Source organism: Oncorhynchus clarkii, chromosome 12 (genome assembly GCF_045791955.1).
Source record: "Oncorhynchus clarkii lewisi isolate Uvic-CL-2024 chromosome 12, UVic_Ocla_1.0, whole genome shotgun sequence".
Lineage (NCBI taxonomy): Eukaryota > Metazoa > Chordata > Actinopteri > Salmoniformes > Salmonidae > Oncorhynchus > Oncorhynchus clarkii.
The window spans coordinates 1,628,550-1,646,556 of NC_092158.1; the positions used below are offsets into that span (position 1 = coordinate 1,628,550).

Sequence of the window (18,007 nt, forward strand, 5' to 3'; positions counted from 1 at the left end):
ACTGACTCAACTCCAGCCACTTTAATAATGGGAATTGATGGGAAATAATGTAAATATATCACTAGCCACTTTAAACAATGCTACCTTATATAATGTTACTTACCCGACATTATTCATCTCATATGCATACGTACAGTGCCTTGCGAAAGTATTCGGCCCCCTTGAACTTTGCGACCTTTTGCCACATTTCAGGCTTCAAACATAAAGATATAAAACTGTATTTTTTTGTGAAGAATCAACAACAAGTGGGACACAATCATGAAGTGGAACGACATTTATTGGATATTTCAAACTTTTTTAACAAATCAAAAACTGATAAATTGGGCGTGCAAAATTATTCAGCCCCTTTACTTTCAGTGCAGCAAACTCTCTCCAGAAGTTCAGTGAGGATCTCTAAATGATCCAATGTTGACCTAAATGACTAATGATGATAAATACAATCCACCTGTGTGTAATCAAGTCTCCGTATAAATGCACCTGCACTGTGATATTCTCAGAGGTCCGTTAAAAGCGCAGAGAGCATCATGAAGAACAAGGAACACACCAGGCAGGTCCGAGATACTGTTGTGAAGAAGTTTAAAGCCGGATTTGGATACAAAAAGATTTCCCAAGCTTTAAACATCCCAAGGAGCACTGTGCAAGCGATAATATTGAAATGGAAGGAGTATCAGACCACTGCAAATCTACCAAGACCTGGCCGTCCCTCTAAACTTTCAGCTCATACAAGGAGAAGACTGATCAGAGATGCAGCCAAAAGGCCCATGATCACTCTGGATGAACTGCAGAGATCTACAGCTGAGGTGGGAGACTCTGTCCATAGGACAACAATCAGTCGTATATTGCACAAATCTGGCCTTTATGGAAGAGTGGCAAGAAGAAAGCCATTTCTTAAAGATATCCATAAAAAGTGTCGTTTAAAGTTTGCCACAAGCCACCTGGGAGACACATCAAACATGTGGAAGAAGGTGCTCTGGTCAGATGAAGCCAAAATTGAACTTTTTGGCAACAATGCAAAACGTTATGTTTGGCGTAAAAGCAACACAGCTGAACACACCATCCCCACTGTCAAACATGGTGGTGGCAGCATCATGGTTTGGGCCTGCTTTTCTTCAGCAGGGACAGGGAAGATGGTTAAAATTGATGGGAAGATGGATGGAGCCAAATACAGGACCATTCTGGAAGAAAACCTGATGGAGTCTGCAAAAGACCTGAGACTGGAACGGAGATTTGTCTTCCAACAAGACAATGATCCAAAACATAAAGCAAAATCTACAATGGAATGGTTCAAAAATAAACATATCCAGGTGTTAGAATGGCCAAGTCAAAGTCCAGACCTGAATCCAATCGAGAATCTGTGGAAAGAACTGAAAACTGCTGTTCACAAATGCTCTCCATCCAACCTCACTGAGCTCGAGCTGTTTTGCAAGGAGGAATGTGAAAAAATGTCAGTCTCTCGATGTGCAAAACTGATAGAGACATACCCCAAGCGACTTACAGCTGTAATCGCAGCAAAAGGTGGCGCTACAAAGTATTAACTTAAGGGGGCTGAATAATTTTGCACGCCCAATTTTTCAGTTTTTGATTTGTTAAAAAAGTTTGAAATATCCAATAAATGTTGTTTCACTTCATGATTGTGTCCCACTTGTTGTTGATTCTTCACAAAAAAAATACAGTTTTATATCTTTATGTTTGAAGCCTGAAATGTGGCAAAAGGTCGCAAAGTTCAAGGGGGCCGAATACTTTCGCAAGGCACTGTATATACTGTACTCTATATCATCGACTGTATCCTTATGTAATACATGTATCACTAGCCACTTTAACTATGCCACTTTGTTTACATACTCATCTCATATGTATATACTGTACTCGATACCATCTACTGTATCTTGCCTATGCTGCTCTGTACCATCACTCATTCATATATCCTTATGTACATATTCTTTATCCCCTTACACTGTGTACAAGACAGTAGTTTTGGAATTGTTAGTTAGATTACTTGTTGGTTATTACTGCATTGTCGGAACTAGAAGCACAAGCATTTCGCTACACTCGCATTAACATCTGCTAACCATGTGTATGTGACAAATACAATTTGATTTGATTTGATTTGATTTTAATCAGAAGAACAGTTTTCAGCTGTGCTAACATAGTTGCAAAAGGGTTTTCTAATGATCAATTAGCCTTTTTAAAATGATAAACTTAGCTAACACAACGTGCCATTGGAACGCAGGACTGATGGTTGCTGATAATGGGCCTCTGTACGCATATGTAGAAATTCCATTAAAAATCAGCCGTTTCCAGCTACAATAGTCATTTACAACATTAACAATGTCTACACTGTATCTCAGATCAATTTGATGTTATTTTAATAGACAAAGACGTGTTTTTCTTTCAAAAACAAGGGCATGTCTAGGTGAGCCCAAACTTTTGAGCGGTAGTGTCGTAATACACAGAGACACCGAGACACCGAGACACTGAGACACAGAGACACAGAGAAAGAACTCAGAGACACAGAGACACAGAGAGACAGAGACACAGAGACACAGAGACACAGAGACAACAAGACAACGAGACACAGAGACACAGAGAAAGAACTCAGAGACACAGAAACACAGAGACACAGTGAGACAGAGACACAGAGACACAGAGACACAGAGAGACAGAGACACAGAGACACAGTAATATACAGAGACACAGAGACACGAGACACTGAGACTCAGAGACTCAGAAATACAAACAGAGAAACAGTAATATACAGAGACACAGAGACACCGAGACTCAGAGACACAGAGACTCAGAAGTGCAAACAGAGAAACAGTAATACACATATTTAACCCGTTTAAGTTGAAAGGCACAAAGTTGCCTTTTAAACCGGTTGCGGTTACCCTGAGACGAGCCCTGTGACACTGTGGGGGTCCTGTACCAAAACATAGAACGCTTCTCCTCACAATCTCCCCTTTCAACAGTGTGGTCACATTAGTTGGTAGTTTATATTATTATGTTACTTAGATTGACACATCGGTTCATCAATAGACTCTAGGGGGATTTATGAACCAGTACATGGCTGCTTAGTGTCTGTGTGTGAGACCTGAGTTACAGAGATGAAAAAACAAATACAAAGACCTGAGTTACAGAGATGATAAAACAACTGCAAAGACCCGAGTTACAGAGATGATAAAACAACTACAAAGACCTGAGTTACAGAGATGATAAAACAACTACAAAGACCTGAGTTACAGAGATGATAAAACAACTACAAAGACCTGAGTTACAGAAATTATAAAACAACTACAAAGACCTGAGTTACAGAGATGATAAAACAACTACAAAGACCTGAGTTACAGAGATGATAAAACAACTACAAAGACCTGAGTTATAGAGATGATAAAACAACTACAAAGACCTGAGTTACAGAGATGATAAAACAACTACAAAGACCCGCGTTACAGAGATGATAAAACAACTACAAAGACCTGAGTTACAGAGATGATAAAACGACTACAAAGACCCGCGTTACAGAGATGATAAAACAACTACAAAGACCTGAGTTACAGAGATGATAAAAAAACTACAAAGACCTGAGTTACAGAGATGATAAAACAACTACAAAGACCTGAGTTACAGAGATGATAAAACAACTACAAAGACCTGAGTTACAGAGATGATAAAACAACTACAAAGACCTGAGTTACAGAGATGATAAAACAACTACAAAGACCTGAGTTACAGAGATGATAAAACAACTACAAAGACCTGAGTTACAGAGATGATAAAACAACTACAAAGACCTGAGTTACAGAGATGATAAAACAACTACAAAGACCTGAGTTACATAGATGATAAAACAACTACAAAGACCTGAGTTACAGAGATGATAAAACAACTACAAAGACCTGAGTTACAGAGATGATAAAACAACTACAAAGACCTGAGTTACCTAGATGATAAAACAACTACAAAGACCTGAGTTACAGAGATTATAAAACAACTACAAAGACCTGAGTTACAGAGATGATAAAACAACTACAAAGACCTGAGTTACAGAGATGATAAAACAACTACAAAGACCTGAGTTACAGAGAGGATAAAACAACTACAAAGACCTGAGTTACAGAGATGATAAAACAACTACAAAGACCTGAGTTACAGAGATGATAAAACAACTACAAAGACCTGAGTTACAGAGATGATAAAACAACTACAAAGACCTGAGTTACAGAGAGGATAAAACAACTACAAAGACCTGAGTTACAGAGATGATAAAACAACTACAAAGACCTGAGTCACAGAGATGATAAAACAACTACAAAGACCTGAGTTACAGAGATAATAAAACAACTACAAAGACCTGAGTTACAGAGATGATAAAACAACTGCAAAGACCCGAGTTACAGAGATGATAAAACAACTGCAAAGACCGAGTCCAAATGGCACCATATTCCCTTCATAGTGCATTACTTTTGAGCAGGGTAAATAAGGAATACGGTGCCATTTGGGATGCAGCCTCTGTTCTCTTCTCAAATGTCTCCTCTCTCTGCTCCAGCTGGACATGATCCACGTGTTGTTGATGTTTTAGTTGTTTCCCGTGTTGTGGTGCTTCAGGAGGGTGTCTTATGTTCACGTTATCAGTCCCATGTTCAGTTTGGGTGGTGACGTGACCGTGCAGTGTGTTGTAGTAACAGCGTAGTAACTGTGTTGTAACTGTGTAGTAACAGTGTAGTAACAGCGTAGTGACCTCATAGTAACAGGGTAGTAACAGTCTAGTAACAGCGTAGTAACGGTGTTGTAACTGTGTAGTAACAGCGTAGTAACAGCGTAATAACAGCGTAATAACAGCGTAGTAAAAGGGTGGTAACTGTGTAGTAACAGCGTAGTAACAGCGTAATAACAGTGTAATAACAGGGTAGTACCATGGTGGTAAATGTGTAGTAACAGTGTGGTAACAGCATAGTAACTGCGTAGGAACAGCGTGGTAACAGTGTATTAACAGCATAGTAACAGCGTAGGAACAGGGTAGTAACTGTGTAGTAACAGCGTAGTAACAGTGTAGTAACAGCGTAATAACAGCGTAGTAACAGCATAGTAAAAGTGTAGTAAAGGCATAGTAACAGCGTAGTGACTGTGTAGTAACAGCGTAGTAACAGCTTAGAAACTGTTTAGTAACAGTGTAATAACAGGGTAGTACCATGGTGGTAAATGTGTAGTAACAGTGTGGTAACAGCATAGTAACTGCGTAGGAACAGCGTGGTAACAGTGTATTAACAGCATAGTAACAGCGTAGGAACAGGGTAGTAACTGTGTAGTAACAGCGTAGTAACAGTGTAGTAACAGCGTAATAACAGCGTAGTAACAGCATAGTAAAAGTGTAGTAAAGGCATAGTAACAGCGTAGTGACTGTGTAGTAACAGCGTAGTAACAGCTTAGAAACTGTTTAGTAACAGTGTAATAACAGTGTAGTAACAGCGTAGTGACTGTGTAGTAACAGGGTAGTAACAGCGTAATAACAGAGTAGTAACAGTGTTGTAACAGCGTAATAACAGCGTAGTAACAGCATAGTAACAGCATAGTAACTGTGTAGTAACAGTGTAGTAACAGCGTAGTGACAGCATAGTGACTGTGTAGTAACAGCATAGTAACAGTGTAGTAACAGCGTAGCAACTGTGTAGTAACAGCGTAATAACAGCGTAGTAACAGCATAGTAACAGCATAGTAACTGTGTAGTAACAGTGTAGTAACAGCGTAGTAACAGCATAGTGACTGTGTAGTAACAGCATAGTAACAGCTTAGAAACTGTGTAGTAACAGTGTAATAACAGTGTAGTAACAGCGTAGTGACTGTGTTTTAACAGCGTAGTAACAGCACAGTAACAGCTTAGAAACTGTGTAGTAACAGTGTAATAACAGTGTAGTAACAACATAGTGACTGTGTAGTAACAGCATAGTAACGGTTTAGTGAATGTGTGGTAACAGTGTAGTAACAGTGTAGTAATAGTGTAGTAACAGTGTAGTAACGGTGTAGTAACATCGTAGTAACAGTGTAGTAACAGTGTAGTAACGGTGTAGTAATGTCGTAGTAACGGTGTAGTAACGGTGTAGTGAATTTGTAGTAACAGTGTAGTAACAGTGTAGTAATGGTGTAGTAACATCGCAGTAACAGTGTAGTAACGGTGTAGTAACAGTGTAGTGAATATGTAGTAACAGTGTAGTACCAGTGTAGTACCAGTGTAGTAACATCATAGTAACAGTGTAGTAACGGTGTAGTAACAGTGTAGTAACGGTGTAGTAACGGTGTAGTGAATGTGTAGTGAATGTGTAGTAACAGTGTAGTACCAATGTAGTAACATCGTAGTAACAGTGTAGTAACGGTGTAGTAACAGTGTAGTAACGGCGTAGTAACGGTGTAGTGAATATGTAGTAACGGTGTAGTGAATGTGTGGTAACAGTGTAGTAACAGCACCCTGCTCCTCTCTCCTCTCTAGGGGCCAGTATTCAGTATGAGCGTATGGGTGGGGACGTGACTATGCAGTGTGGCTCTCTGGACAGCGAGGCCAGCGTGACGTGGAAGGTAAACGGGACGGACGTGAAGGCACGCCACCGGGAGGAGGGGTCTAGACTCATACTGATGGAGGTGGACCTCTCTAACAACGGACTCTACACCTGCTTCCAGAACCCCAACGGAGAACGACGGGACCAAATCAACCTACGTATCGGAAGTGAGTTCTAATAAAGATCCTATCCCGTCTCTCTCTTCCTCCTTCTCCCCTCTCTCTCTTCCTCCTTCTCCCGTCTCTCTCTTCCTCCTTCTCCCCTCTCTCTCTTCCTCCTTCTCCCGTCTCTCTCTTCCTACTTCTCCCCTCTCTCTCTTCCTCCTTCTCCCGTCTCTCACTTCCTCCTTCTCCCCTCTCTCTCTTCCTCCTTCTCCCGACTCTCTCTTCCTCCTTCTCCCCTCTCTCTCTTCCTCCTTCTCCCGTCTCTCTCTTCTCCTTCTCCCCTCTCTCTCTTCCTCCGTCTCCCGTCTCTCTCTTCCTCCTTCTCTCATCTCTCACTTCCTCCTTCTCCCGTCTCTCTCTTCCTCCTTCTCCCGACTCTCTCTTCCTCCTTCTCCCCTCTCTCTCTTCCTCCCTCTTCTCCCATCTCTGTCTATTTTTATTTCTTTACGTAAGTAAGTTATAACAAGCAGATTGTCACCCTCTTCCTTGACCACATTCTCTCACCCTAGTAAAACCTAAACCTACTTGAAGGTAACAGTGCTTGCTGTTGCCCCTAGTGGCCTCCTGAAGTCCTCAGACAAGAATGGATGTGGTTTACTGACTTGTGTCACGGTTGACCTGGCTGGACAGGCCTGTATGTGTGTGTGACAGGCATTGTCATGGGAAGAAGGGGTCCTGAGGGTGCTGCAGAACCCCCTGAAGAAATAAAAAATGAATGTATACATATAGCCATATATATGATGACAGGACAGACCAGTGTGTGTGTGACAGTGTTGAGAGGAGAAATCAGAGATGTGTCCCTGTGTGTGTGTGTGTGTGTGTGTGTGTGTGTGTGTGTGTGTGTGTGTGTGTGTGTGTGTGTGTGTGTGTGTGTGTGTGTGTGTGTGACAGTGCTGAGTGGAGAAATCAGAGATGTGTCCCAGTGTGTATGTTTGTGCGTGTGTGTGACAGGCCAGTATGTGTGTGACAGGCCAGTATGTGTGTCTGTGTGTGTGTGACAGGCCAGTATGTGTGTCTGTGTGTGTGTGACAGGCCAGTATGTGTGTCTGTGTGTGTGTGTGTGACAGTGCTGACAGTGTATAGTGCACTACTTCTAACCAGGCTCATAGGGTGTGTAATGCTCATGTCTCTCTGGTCAGAAGTAGTGGAACATAAAGGTAACGGGAAGGCGTCCCTAGTAGGAAGGGGAAGAGGTATTGTAGCATTGTTTATTACAGTTCACAGTTTATTCGCCATGGCACTCGATACAACAGGTGTAGAACAGTACAGTGAAAGTCTTACATTGAGAGCTCCAATAATGCAGTGATTATAATACAAATAATATAGACAATAATACATATATTAATACATATAATATAAACAATAATCACAAAAATACAGATAGTAATATAGACAAAAATATAGATAATGATATAGATAATAATATAGACAATAATCACAATAATATAGATAATAATATAGACAATAATGTAGATAATAATATAGACAATAATCACAATAATATAGATAATAAAATAGATCATAAAATAGATCATAATATAGACAATAATCACAATAATATAGATAATAATATAGACAATAATCACAAAAATATAGATAATAATATAGATAATAATCACAATAATATAGATAATAATATAGACAATAATCACAAAAATATAGATAATAATATAGACAATAATGTAGATAATAATATGGACAATAATCACAATAATATAGATAATAAAATAGACAATAATATAGACAATAATCACAATAATATAGATAATAATATAGACAATAATCACAAAAATATAGATAATAATATAGACAATAATGTAGATAATAATATGGACAATAATCACAATAATATAGATCATAAAATAGATAATAATATAGACAATAATCACAATAATATAGATAATAATATAGACAATAATCACAATAATATAGATAATAATATAGACAATAATCACAAAAATATAGATAATAATATAGACAATAATGTAGATAATAATATAGACAATAATCACAATAATATAGATAATAAAATAGATAATAAAATAGATCATAATATAGACAATAATCACAATAATGTAGATAATAACATAGACAATAATCACAATAATATAGATAATAAAATAGATAATAATATAGACAATAATCACAATAATATAGATAATAATATAGACAATAATCACAATAATATAGATAATAAAATAGATAATAATATAGACAATAATCACAATAATATAGATAATAATATAGACAATAATCACAATAATATAGATAATAATATAGACAATAATCACAATAATATAGATAATAATATAGACAATAATCACAATAATACAGAAAATAATGTAGACAATAATCACAATAATATAGATAATAATATAGACAATAATCACAATAATATAGATAATAATATAGACAATAATCACAATAATATAGATAATAATATAGATAATAATCACATTGATATAGATAATAATATAGATAATAATCACAATAATATAGATAATAATAAAGATAATAACCACAATAATATAGATAATAATATAGACAATAATCACAATAATATAGATGATAATATAGATGATAATATAGATAATAATATAGACCTACTACTAATAATATAGACACTACTAATATAGATAACAATATAGATACTACTACTACTACTAATAATAATAATAATAATATAGATAACACTAATAATAATAATAATATATATACTACTACTACTAATAATACAATAGATACTACTAATATAGATAACAACAGAGATAACACTAATAATAATAATAATATATATACTACTACTACTAATAATACTATATATACTACTAATATAGATAACACCATAGATAACACGAATAATAATAATATATATACTACTACTACTAATAATACTATAGATACTACTAATATAGATAACAACATAGATAACACTAATAATAATAATAATATATAATACTACTACTAATAATACTATAGATACTACTAATATAGATAACAACAGAGATAACACTAATAATAATAATAATATATATAATACTACTAATAATAATACCATATATACTACTAATATAGATAACACCATAGATAACACTAATAATAATAATAATATATATACTACTACTAATAATACTATAGATACTACTAATATAGATAACAACATAGATAACACTAATAATAATAATAATATATATAATACTACTACTAATAATACTATAGATACTACTAATATAGATAACAATATAGATACTACTACTAATATAGATAACAATATAGATACTACTACTACTAATAATAATAATATAGATACTACTAATATAGATAACAATATAGATACTACTACTACTACTAATAAGAATAATATAGATACTACTACTAATAATAATAATAATAATAACAATATAGATAACACTAATAATAATAATAATAATAATAATAATAATATATATACTACTTATAATAATAATGATACAGATACTACTAATAATATTAATAATATAGATACTACACCTACTAATAATAATATTGGTAATAATATTGATAATAACAATGTAAAAAAAGAAGAAGAATTTCAATAATAATAATGTAGATAAAAGTAATATATATATATATAATAAAACTATTAATAACATAGATAGTAATAGAATATATGATTAAATAAAAACACACAAGAGCTACAATGAGAGTTAAAGAAACACAAGAATACAAGTATACACAGGGCTACTGGAGTGAATCAGAATCATAAAACACGGGACGAGATGTTAAAAACTGTCCATTGTGCCAATAGATGGAATGCACTCGCATGAGATTTGCCGTGATGTTGACAGAGTGGCATGGGAGGTTTATTTCTTAGACTGGGTTAAGATGTCAATTTTGTGACACATCCTCAGTAGTGTGCCTTCGAATCAGTGGGTGTTTCGGCCTTTAATCACTAAACACTCTCATCAAAGGTGGCCAGCTAAAGGGTGATCAAGCCTTAGCTTGTGTCCCATGCCCAATTAAGATGTCCCACGGGACTATGCAAGGCAGGGGCGTCCTCTTCCCTGAGCCAGTCCTACAGCTGACCGCATACCTCATATGCCCTCCTCAAGTTGGAGGGATCTGATTTGGGGTCTCCGGTGGGGGGGGGGGGTCATGAAGTTATAGCCCAGCAAGGGTCCTTCCGTTTGATCCAGATCCACTGGCTGCCTCTTTCAGCTGCTTGAGAAACTGCTCTGACGGTCTGCCGCAGAGCCTGTCCATGGATTCCAAGTTCTTTCAGCAACCTGATGGTGGAAGAAGCCACGAATCCTCTGCATCCCACTTCAACTGGCCAGACTTTTGCATTCCAGCCACGCTGAGTTGCGTCTGCTGCCAACTCTGTGTAACGCAGTTTCTTAAGCTCGTAGGCCTCTTCAACAGAGTTTTCCCACGGGACTGTGAGCTCTATGATGTACACAGCCTTTTGTGAAGGGGACCAGAGTACCATGTCTGGCCTAAGGTTGGTAGAAGCAATCTCAGGTGGAAAAATTAGTTGCTGGCCAATATCGACAAGCATCTTCCAGTCCCGGGCCATGGCTAGGTGTCCAGTTTCTGGCTTTGTAGGAGGATACTTGGGCCTTTTCTGTCCCTCCCGGATGAATGTTGTTGTTTTGACGGGATTGCTTGTTTTTGGAGGTAATGAATTGGTTGCACTCCTCTTGGTCTCAAGTGCTGCAGCCAGGCTCTTGAGGACCTGATTGTGCCTCCAGGTGTAGCGGCCTTGTGAGAGGCTGGTCTTGCCACCTGTCATTATATGCCTGAGAGTCGCTGGAGCTGGGCAGAGGGGGCAGGTCGAGTCCTCGCCATACCATTGATGTAGATTTTTTGGTGATGGAAGCACATCATAAACAGCTCTTATGATGAAGCTGATGTTGCTTGCCTCCATTTGCCAAAGCTCACTCCAGTTGATCTTTCTCCTCTCCAGGCCTTCCCACCGCGTCCATTGCCCTTGTTTAGCAAGAGAGACAGCCTTTGCACTTCTTGCAGTCTCCTCCTGTCTGCGCACCTCCTCGACCACCAGCTTCCTGCGTTCAGATGTTGTTGCCTTATGGAACGTTGATTTGCTTGCTGCCAGGCCAAAGCCTCCTCTTCCATGCTGGATATTCCCCACAATGTCTTGGTGTCTCAGGGCTGATGTTGCTTGCTGCACAGCCTTGGATGATGTCCATTTCCGTCCAGTTTGTAGGGGAGGTGCAGCCTTGCTAATGGTCTGGTCTTTGGAGTCCTTCAATGTCATCTGAAGTCTTACTTTAGAGCACTTGTACTCCTCCGTTAGACTTGTAAGAGGTAGTTCAAGGACCCCTTTGCCATAGAGGCCGATGTTACTCAAGCATCGTGGGACACCCAGCCATTTATTCACGTATGAGGTAATGGTTCGCTCCATCTTCTCCACTGTTGTTATTGGGACCTCATAGACGGTGAGTGGCCACATTACCCGGGGGAGAAGTCCAAACTGTAGGCACCAAAGCTTGAGCTTCCCAGGCAGTAGGGTCTTGTTGATGTTCTCAAGACCGTCAGCGATGTCCTGCCTTACTTGCTGCACTTGATCTTTATCCCGGAGGCTTCGTTGTACCATCTACCCAGGCTCTTGATGGGTTGCTCAGACACCGTTGGTATCGGGTCATCTCCAATGCAGAACCTCACATCTTTAAGCTGTCCCTTGACTATGGAAATGCTTCGAGATTTGCTTGGCTTTATTTTCATCCGGGCCCACTTGATGTTATCCTGCAGTTTTGCAAGTAGCCGCCTGGTGCATGCTGCAGTGGTGGTCAGTGTAGTCATGTCATCCATGTATGCTCGGATAGGTGGGAGACGGAGCCCCTCCTTAGTTCTCTCACCGCCGACCACCCATCTCGATGCCCTGATGATGACTTCCATGGCCATAGTGAAGGCCAGAGGAGAAATTGTACAGCCTGCCATTATGCCTACTTCCAAGCGCTGCCATGTTGTTGTGAAGTCAGGTGTTGTGAAACACAATTGCAGGTCTTGGAAATAGGCCTTTACCAGTGTAGTGATGGGTTCTGGTACGTGGAAAAAAATGAAGGATTCCCAGAGGAGTTCATGGGGAACTGAGCCAAAGGCATTGGCCAGGTCGAGGAAGATGACATAGAGGTCTCTCTTGTCCTTCTTAGCTGCTTGGATCTGGTGCCAAATCATACTAGTATGTTCCAGGCAACCAGAGAAACCAGGAATGCCTGCTTTCTGTACAGATGTATCAATGTACTTGTTCCTTTCCAGATAAGTGGACAGCCTCTGTGCTATTATACTGAAAAAGATCTTCCCTTCGACGTTGAGAAGGGAGATTGGTCGGGATTGACTGATGTCTGTCGCATCCTTCTCTTTCGGGATTAGCACGCCAACAGCCCTTCGCCATGCCTTTGGTATTATTTCCTTCTGCCACACTATCCTCATGAGCCTCCAAAGAAAGCGTAGAACATCCGGGGCGTTCTTGTAGAGCTTGTATGGTACTCCATTAGGCCCAGGAGCCGAGGCCGCTCTTGCTCTTCGGACAACGTTCTCTACTTCCCTCCATTTTGGAGGGTCAGTGTCCAGATTGAATTCTGGTGGTTGAATAGGTGGGATGTCATGTGGGATGATTATCTGCTCATGCCTTTTCATGTCCTGGTGGACCTTTTCCAGATGTTCTTCCAGTTCAGGCTTTGGAGTTTTTAGGATTCCGCACTTTTCCTTTGCGAAGAGATCTTTGACAAACTTAAAGGGGTTTTTATAGAACTGTGTTCTTGAGTGTTCCTTCTTCCTACGAAGTTTCCTTAAGTTTTCCGCTCTTCGCAAGGTTGCCAGCCGACATTTAATGTCTGCTTGGAGTAGCATGAGACCTTCTCTCTCTGCATCAGAGGCCTTCTTCCACTGCTTCCTCAGCTGCCTTCTCTCTCTGACAAGTATCTCGATCTCATGCTGCCTCCTAGATTTGGCTGGTGCGGGTGGTGTCTTGCCACTTCTCCTTTCATTTACTCCAAAGCGCTCTTCTCCGTAGTGGTAGATAATGTCTCCCATCCTTTCAAGCTTTTTCTCTGCTGTTCCTACCTGTTGTTCCAAGATTTTTGTCAGGTCGTTGTTGATTGTTTCCCACTCTCTCTTTTCAACAGCTTTGGGCCACTTCACACTCGGTCTGTGCCCTTTGATCTTTTCCTGTTTTAGAGGTCTCTGTGGTTGGGTGAGTTCATCCACCGGCATTTCTGTGCTTGTGTTATCCTCCTCGGTTACAGGGGTGCTGATGCTCTGCGAACTTTGGTTTGCGTCCCGTCGCTGTGCTTCATTCGACTGATTTGACTGGCTGCTTCGTAAGAAGTACTGGTCAATGCGAGGTCCCTGTCTCTGCTCTCCCAAGCACCTTTTCCTCCCTTGATGGATCCTTAACCCCCCTTGCCGATGTTACTCTCTCCCAACCACAGCTGCACGCCTGAAGTGTGTGTCCTGCTGCTGTTATGGTTGTCTCATGTGCTGTGTTCCTACTTGTAGTCGTTTCCGTTCCTGGGTCCGTAACCATGTGATCAATCGTTGAGCCATCTTGCGCCCCAGCTCTCGCAGGCTCTAGGGGTATGTTCCTTTGTTGACTTTCAGTAGCACTTAGCGGGTGTCTCCAACATACTGAAACAGCGTCGGAGACTGCCAACATGGCTAGCTAGCCCATGACAGCCCCAGTGGGGCCTTTTCTGTCCCTCCCGGATGAATGTTGTTGTTTTGATGGGATTGCTTGTTTTTGGAGGTAATGAATTGGTTGCACTCCTCTTGGTCTTAAGTGCTGCAGCCAGGCTCTTGAGGACCTGATTGTGCCTCCAGGTGTAGCGGCCTTGTGAGAGGCTGGTCTTGCCACCTGTCATTATATGCCTGAGAGTCGCTGGAGCTGGGCAGAGGGGGCAGGTCGAGTCCTCGCCATACCATTGATGTAGATTTTTTGGTGATGGAAGCACATCATAAACAGCTCTTATGATGAAGCTGATGTTGCTTGCCTCCATTTGCCAAAGCTCACTCCAGTTGATCTTTCTCCTCTCCAGGCCTTCCCACCGCGTCCATTGCCCTTGTTTAGCAAGAGAGACAGCCTTTGCACTTCTTGCAGTCTCCTCCTGTCTGCGCACCTCCTCGACCACCAGCTTCCTGCGTTCAGATGTTGTTGCCTTATGGAACGTTGATTTGCTTGCTGCCAGGCCAAAGCCTCCTCTTCCATGCTGGATATTCCCCACAATGTCTTGGTGTCTCAGGGCTGATGTTGCTTGCTGCACAGCCTTGGATGATGTCCATTTCCGTCCAGTTTGTAGGGGAGGTGCAGCCTTGCTAATGGTCTGGTCTTTGGAGTCCTTCAATGTCATCTGAAGTCTTACTTTAGAGCACTTGTACTCCTCCGTTAGACTTGTAAGAGGTAGTTCAAGGACCCCTTTGCCATAGAGGCCGATGTTACTCAAGCATCGTGGGACACCCAGCCATTTATTCACGTATGAGGTAATGGTTCGCTCCATCTTCTCCACTGTTGTTATTGGGACCTCATAGACGGTGAGTGGCCACATTACCCGGGGGAGAAGTCCAAACTGTAGGCACCAAAGCTTGAGCTTCCCAGGCAGTAGGGTCTTGTTGATGTTCTCAAGACCGTCAGCGATGTCCTGCCTTACTTGCTGCACTTGATCTTTATCCCGGAGGCTTCGTTGTACCATCTACCCAGGCTCTTGATGGGTTGCTCAGACACCGTTGGTATCGGGTCATCTCCAATGCAGAACCTCACATCTTTAAGCTGTCCCTTGACTATGGAAATGCTTCGAGATTTGCTTGGCTTTATTTTCATCCGGGCCCACTTGATGTTATCCTGCAGTTTTGCAAGTAGCCGCCTGGTGCATGCTGCAGTGGTGGTCAGTGTAGTCATGTCATCCATGTATGCTCGGATAGGTGGGAGACGGAGCCCCTCCTTAGTTCTCTCACCGCCGACCACCCATCTCGATGCCCTGATGATGACTTCCATGGCCATAGTGAAGGCCAGAGGAGAAATTGTACAGCCTGCCATTATGCCTACTTCCAAGCGCTGCCATGTTGTTGTGAAGTCAGGTGTTGTGAAACACAATTGCAGGTCTTGGAAATAGGCCTTTACCAGTGTAGTGATGGGTTCTGGTACGTGGAAAAAAATGAAGGATTCCCAGAGGAGTTCATGGGGAACTGAGCCAAAGGCATTGGCCAGGTCGAGGAAGATGACATAGAGGTCTCTCTTGTCCTTCTTAGCTGCTTGGATCTGGTGCCAAATCATACTAGTATGTTCCAGGCAACCAGAGAAACCAGGAATGCCTGCTTTCTGTACAGATGTATCAATGTACTTGTTCCTTTCCAGATAAGTGGACAGCCTCTGTGCTATTATACTGAAAAAGATCTTCCCTTCGACGTTGAGAAGGGAGATTGGTCGGGATTGACTGATGTCTGTCGCATCCTTCTCTTTCGGGATTAGCACGCCAACAGCCCTTCGCCATGCCTTTGGTATTATTTCCTTCTGCCACACTATCCTCATGAGCCTCCAAAGAAAGCGTAGAACATCCGGGGCGTTCTTGTAGAGCTTGTATGGTACTCCATTAGGCCCAGGAGCCGAGGCCGCTCTTGCTCTTCGGACAACGTTCTCTACTTCCCTCCATTTTGGAGGGTCAGTGTCCAGATTGAATTCTGGTGGTTGAATAGGTGGGATGTCATGTGGGATGATTATCTGCTCATGCCTTTTCATGTCCTGGTGGACCTTTTCCAGATGTTCTTCCAGTTCAGGCTTTGGAGTTTTTAGGATTCCGCACTTTTCCTTTGCGAAGAGATCTTTGACAAACTTAAAGGGGTTTTTATAGAACTGTGTTCTTGAGTGTTCCTTCTTCCTACGAAGTTTCCTTAAGTTTTCCGCTCTTCGCAAGGTTGCCAGCCGACATTTAATGTCTGCTTGGAGTAGCATGAGACCTTCTCTCTCTGCATCAGAGGCCTTCTTCCACTGCTTCCTCAGCTGCCTTCTCTCTCTGACAAGTATCTCGATCTCATGCTGCCTCCTAGATTTGGCTGGTGCGGGTGGTGTCTTGCCACTTCTCCTTTCATTTACTCCAAAGCGCTCTTCTCCGTAGTGGTAGATAATGTCTCCCATCCTTTCAAGCTTTTTCTCTGCTGTTCCTACCTGTTGTTCCAAGATTTTTGTCAGGTCGTTGTTGATTGTTTCCCACTCTCTCTTTTCAACAGCTTTGGGCCACTTCACACTCGGTCTGTGCCCTTTGATCTTTTCCTGTTTTAGAGGTCTCTGTGGTTGGGTGAGTTCATCCACCGGCATTTCTGTGCTTGTGTTATCCTCCTCGGTTACAGGGGTGCTGATGCTCTGCGAACTTTGGTTTGCGTCCCGTCGCTGTGCTTCATTCGACTGATTTGACTGGCTGCTTCGTAAGAAGTACTGGTCAATGCGAGGTCCCTGTCTCTGCTCTCCCAAGCACCTTTTCCTCCCTTGATGGATCCTTAACCCCCCTTGCCGATGTTACTCTCTCCCAACCACAGCTGCACGCCTGAAGTGTGTGTCCTGCTGCTGTTATGGTTGTCTCATGTGCTGTGTTCCTACTTGTAGTCGTTTCCGTTCCTGGATCCGTAACCATGTGATCAATCGTTGAGCCATCTTGCGCCCCAGCTCTCGCAGGCTCTAGGGGTATGTTCCTTTGTTGACTTTCAGTAGCACTTAGCGGGTGTCTCCAACATACTGAAACAGCGTCGGAGACTGCCAACATGGCTAGCTAGCCCATGACAGCCCCAGTGGGGCCTTTTCTGTCCCTCCCGGATGAATGTTGTTGTTTTGATGGGATTGCTTGTTTTTGGAGGTAATGAATTGGTTGCACTCCTCTTGGTCTTAAGTGCTGCAGCCAGGCTCTTGAGGACCTGATTGTGCCTCCAGGTGTAGCGGCCGTGTGAGAGGCTGGTCTTGCAACCTGTCATTATATGCCTGAAAGTCGCTGGAGCTGGGCAGAGTGGGCAGGTCGAGTCCTCGCCATTCCATTAATGTAGATTTTTTGGTGATGGAAGCACATCATAAACAGCTCTTATGATGAAGCTGATGTTGCTTGCCTCCATTTGCCAAAGCTCACTCCAGTTGATCTTTCTCCTCTCCAGGCCTTCCCACCGCGTCCATTGCCCTTGTTTAGCAAGAGAGACAGCCTTTGCACTTCTTGCAGTCTCCTCCTGTCTGCGCACCTCCTCGACCACCAGCTTCCTGCTTTCAGATGTTGTTGCCTTATGGAACGTTGGTTTGCTTGCTGCCAGGCCAAAGCCTCCTCTTCCATG

The 18,007-nt window shown here is 41.6% G+C and overlaps 1 protein-coding gene across 1 annotated transcript in view; it reads left to right on the forward strand.

Annotated features, from left to right (window-relative positions):
- LOC139422641 (ciliary neurotrophic factor receptor) overlaps window positions 1-18,007 on the forward strand; it is a 341,967-nt gene that overhangs the window by 55,321 nt on the left and 268,639 nt on the right. Inside the window, exon 2 of the mRNA XM_071173792.1 lies at window positions 6,479-6,712. Coding sequence (XP_071029893.1) covers window positions 6,479-6,712 — 234 coding nt within the window. The remainder of the gene's footprint in view (window positions 1-6,478; window positions 6,713-18,007) is intronic.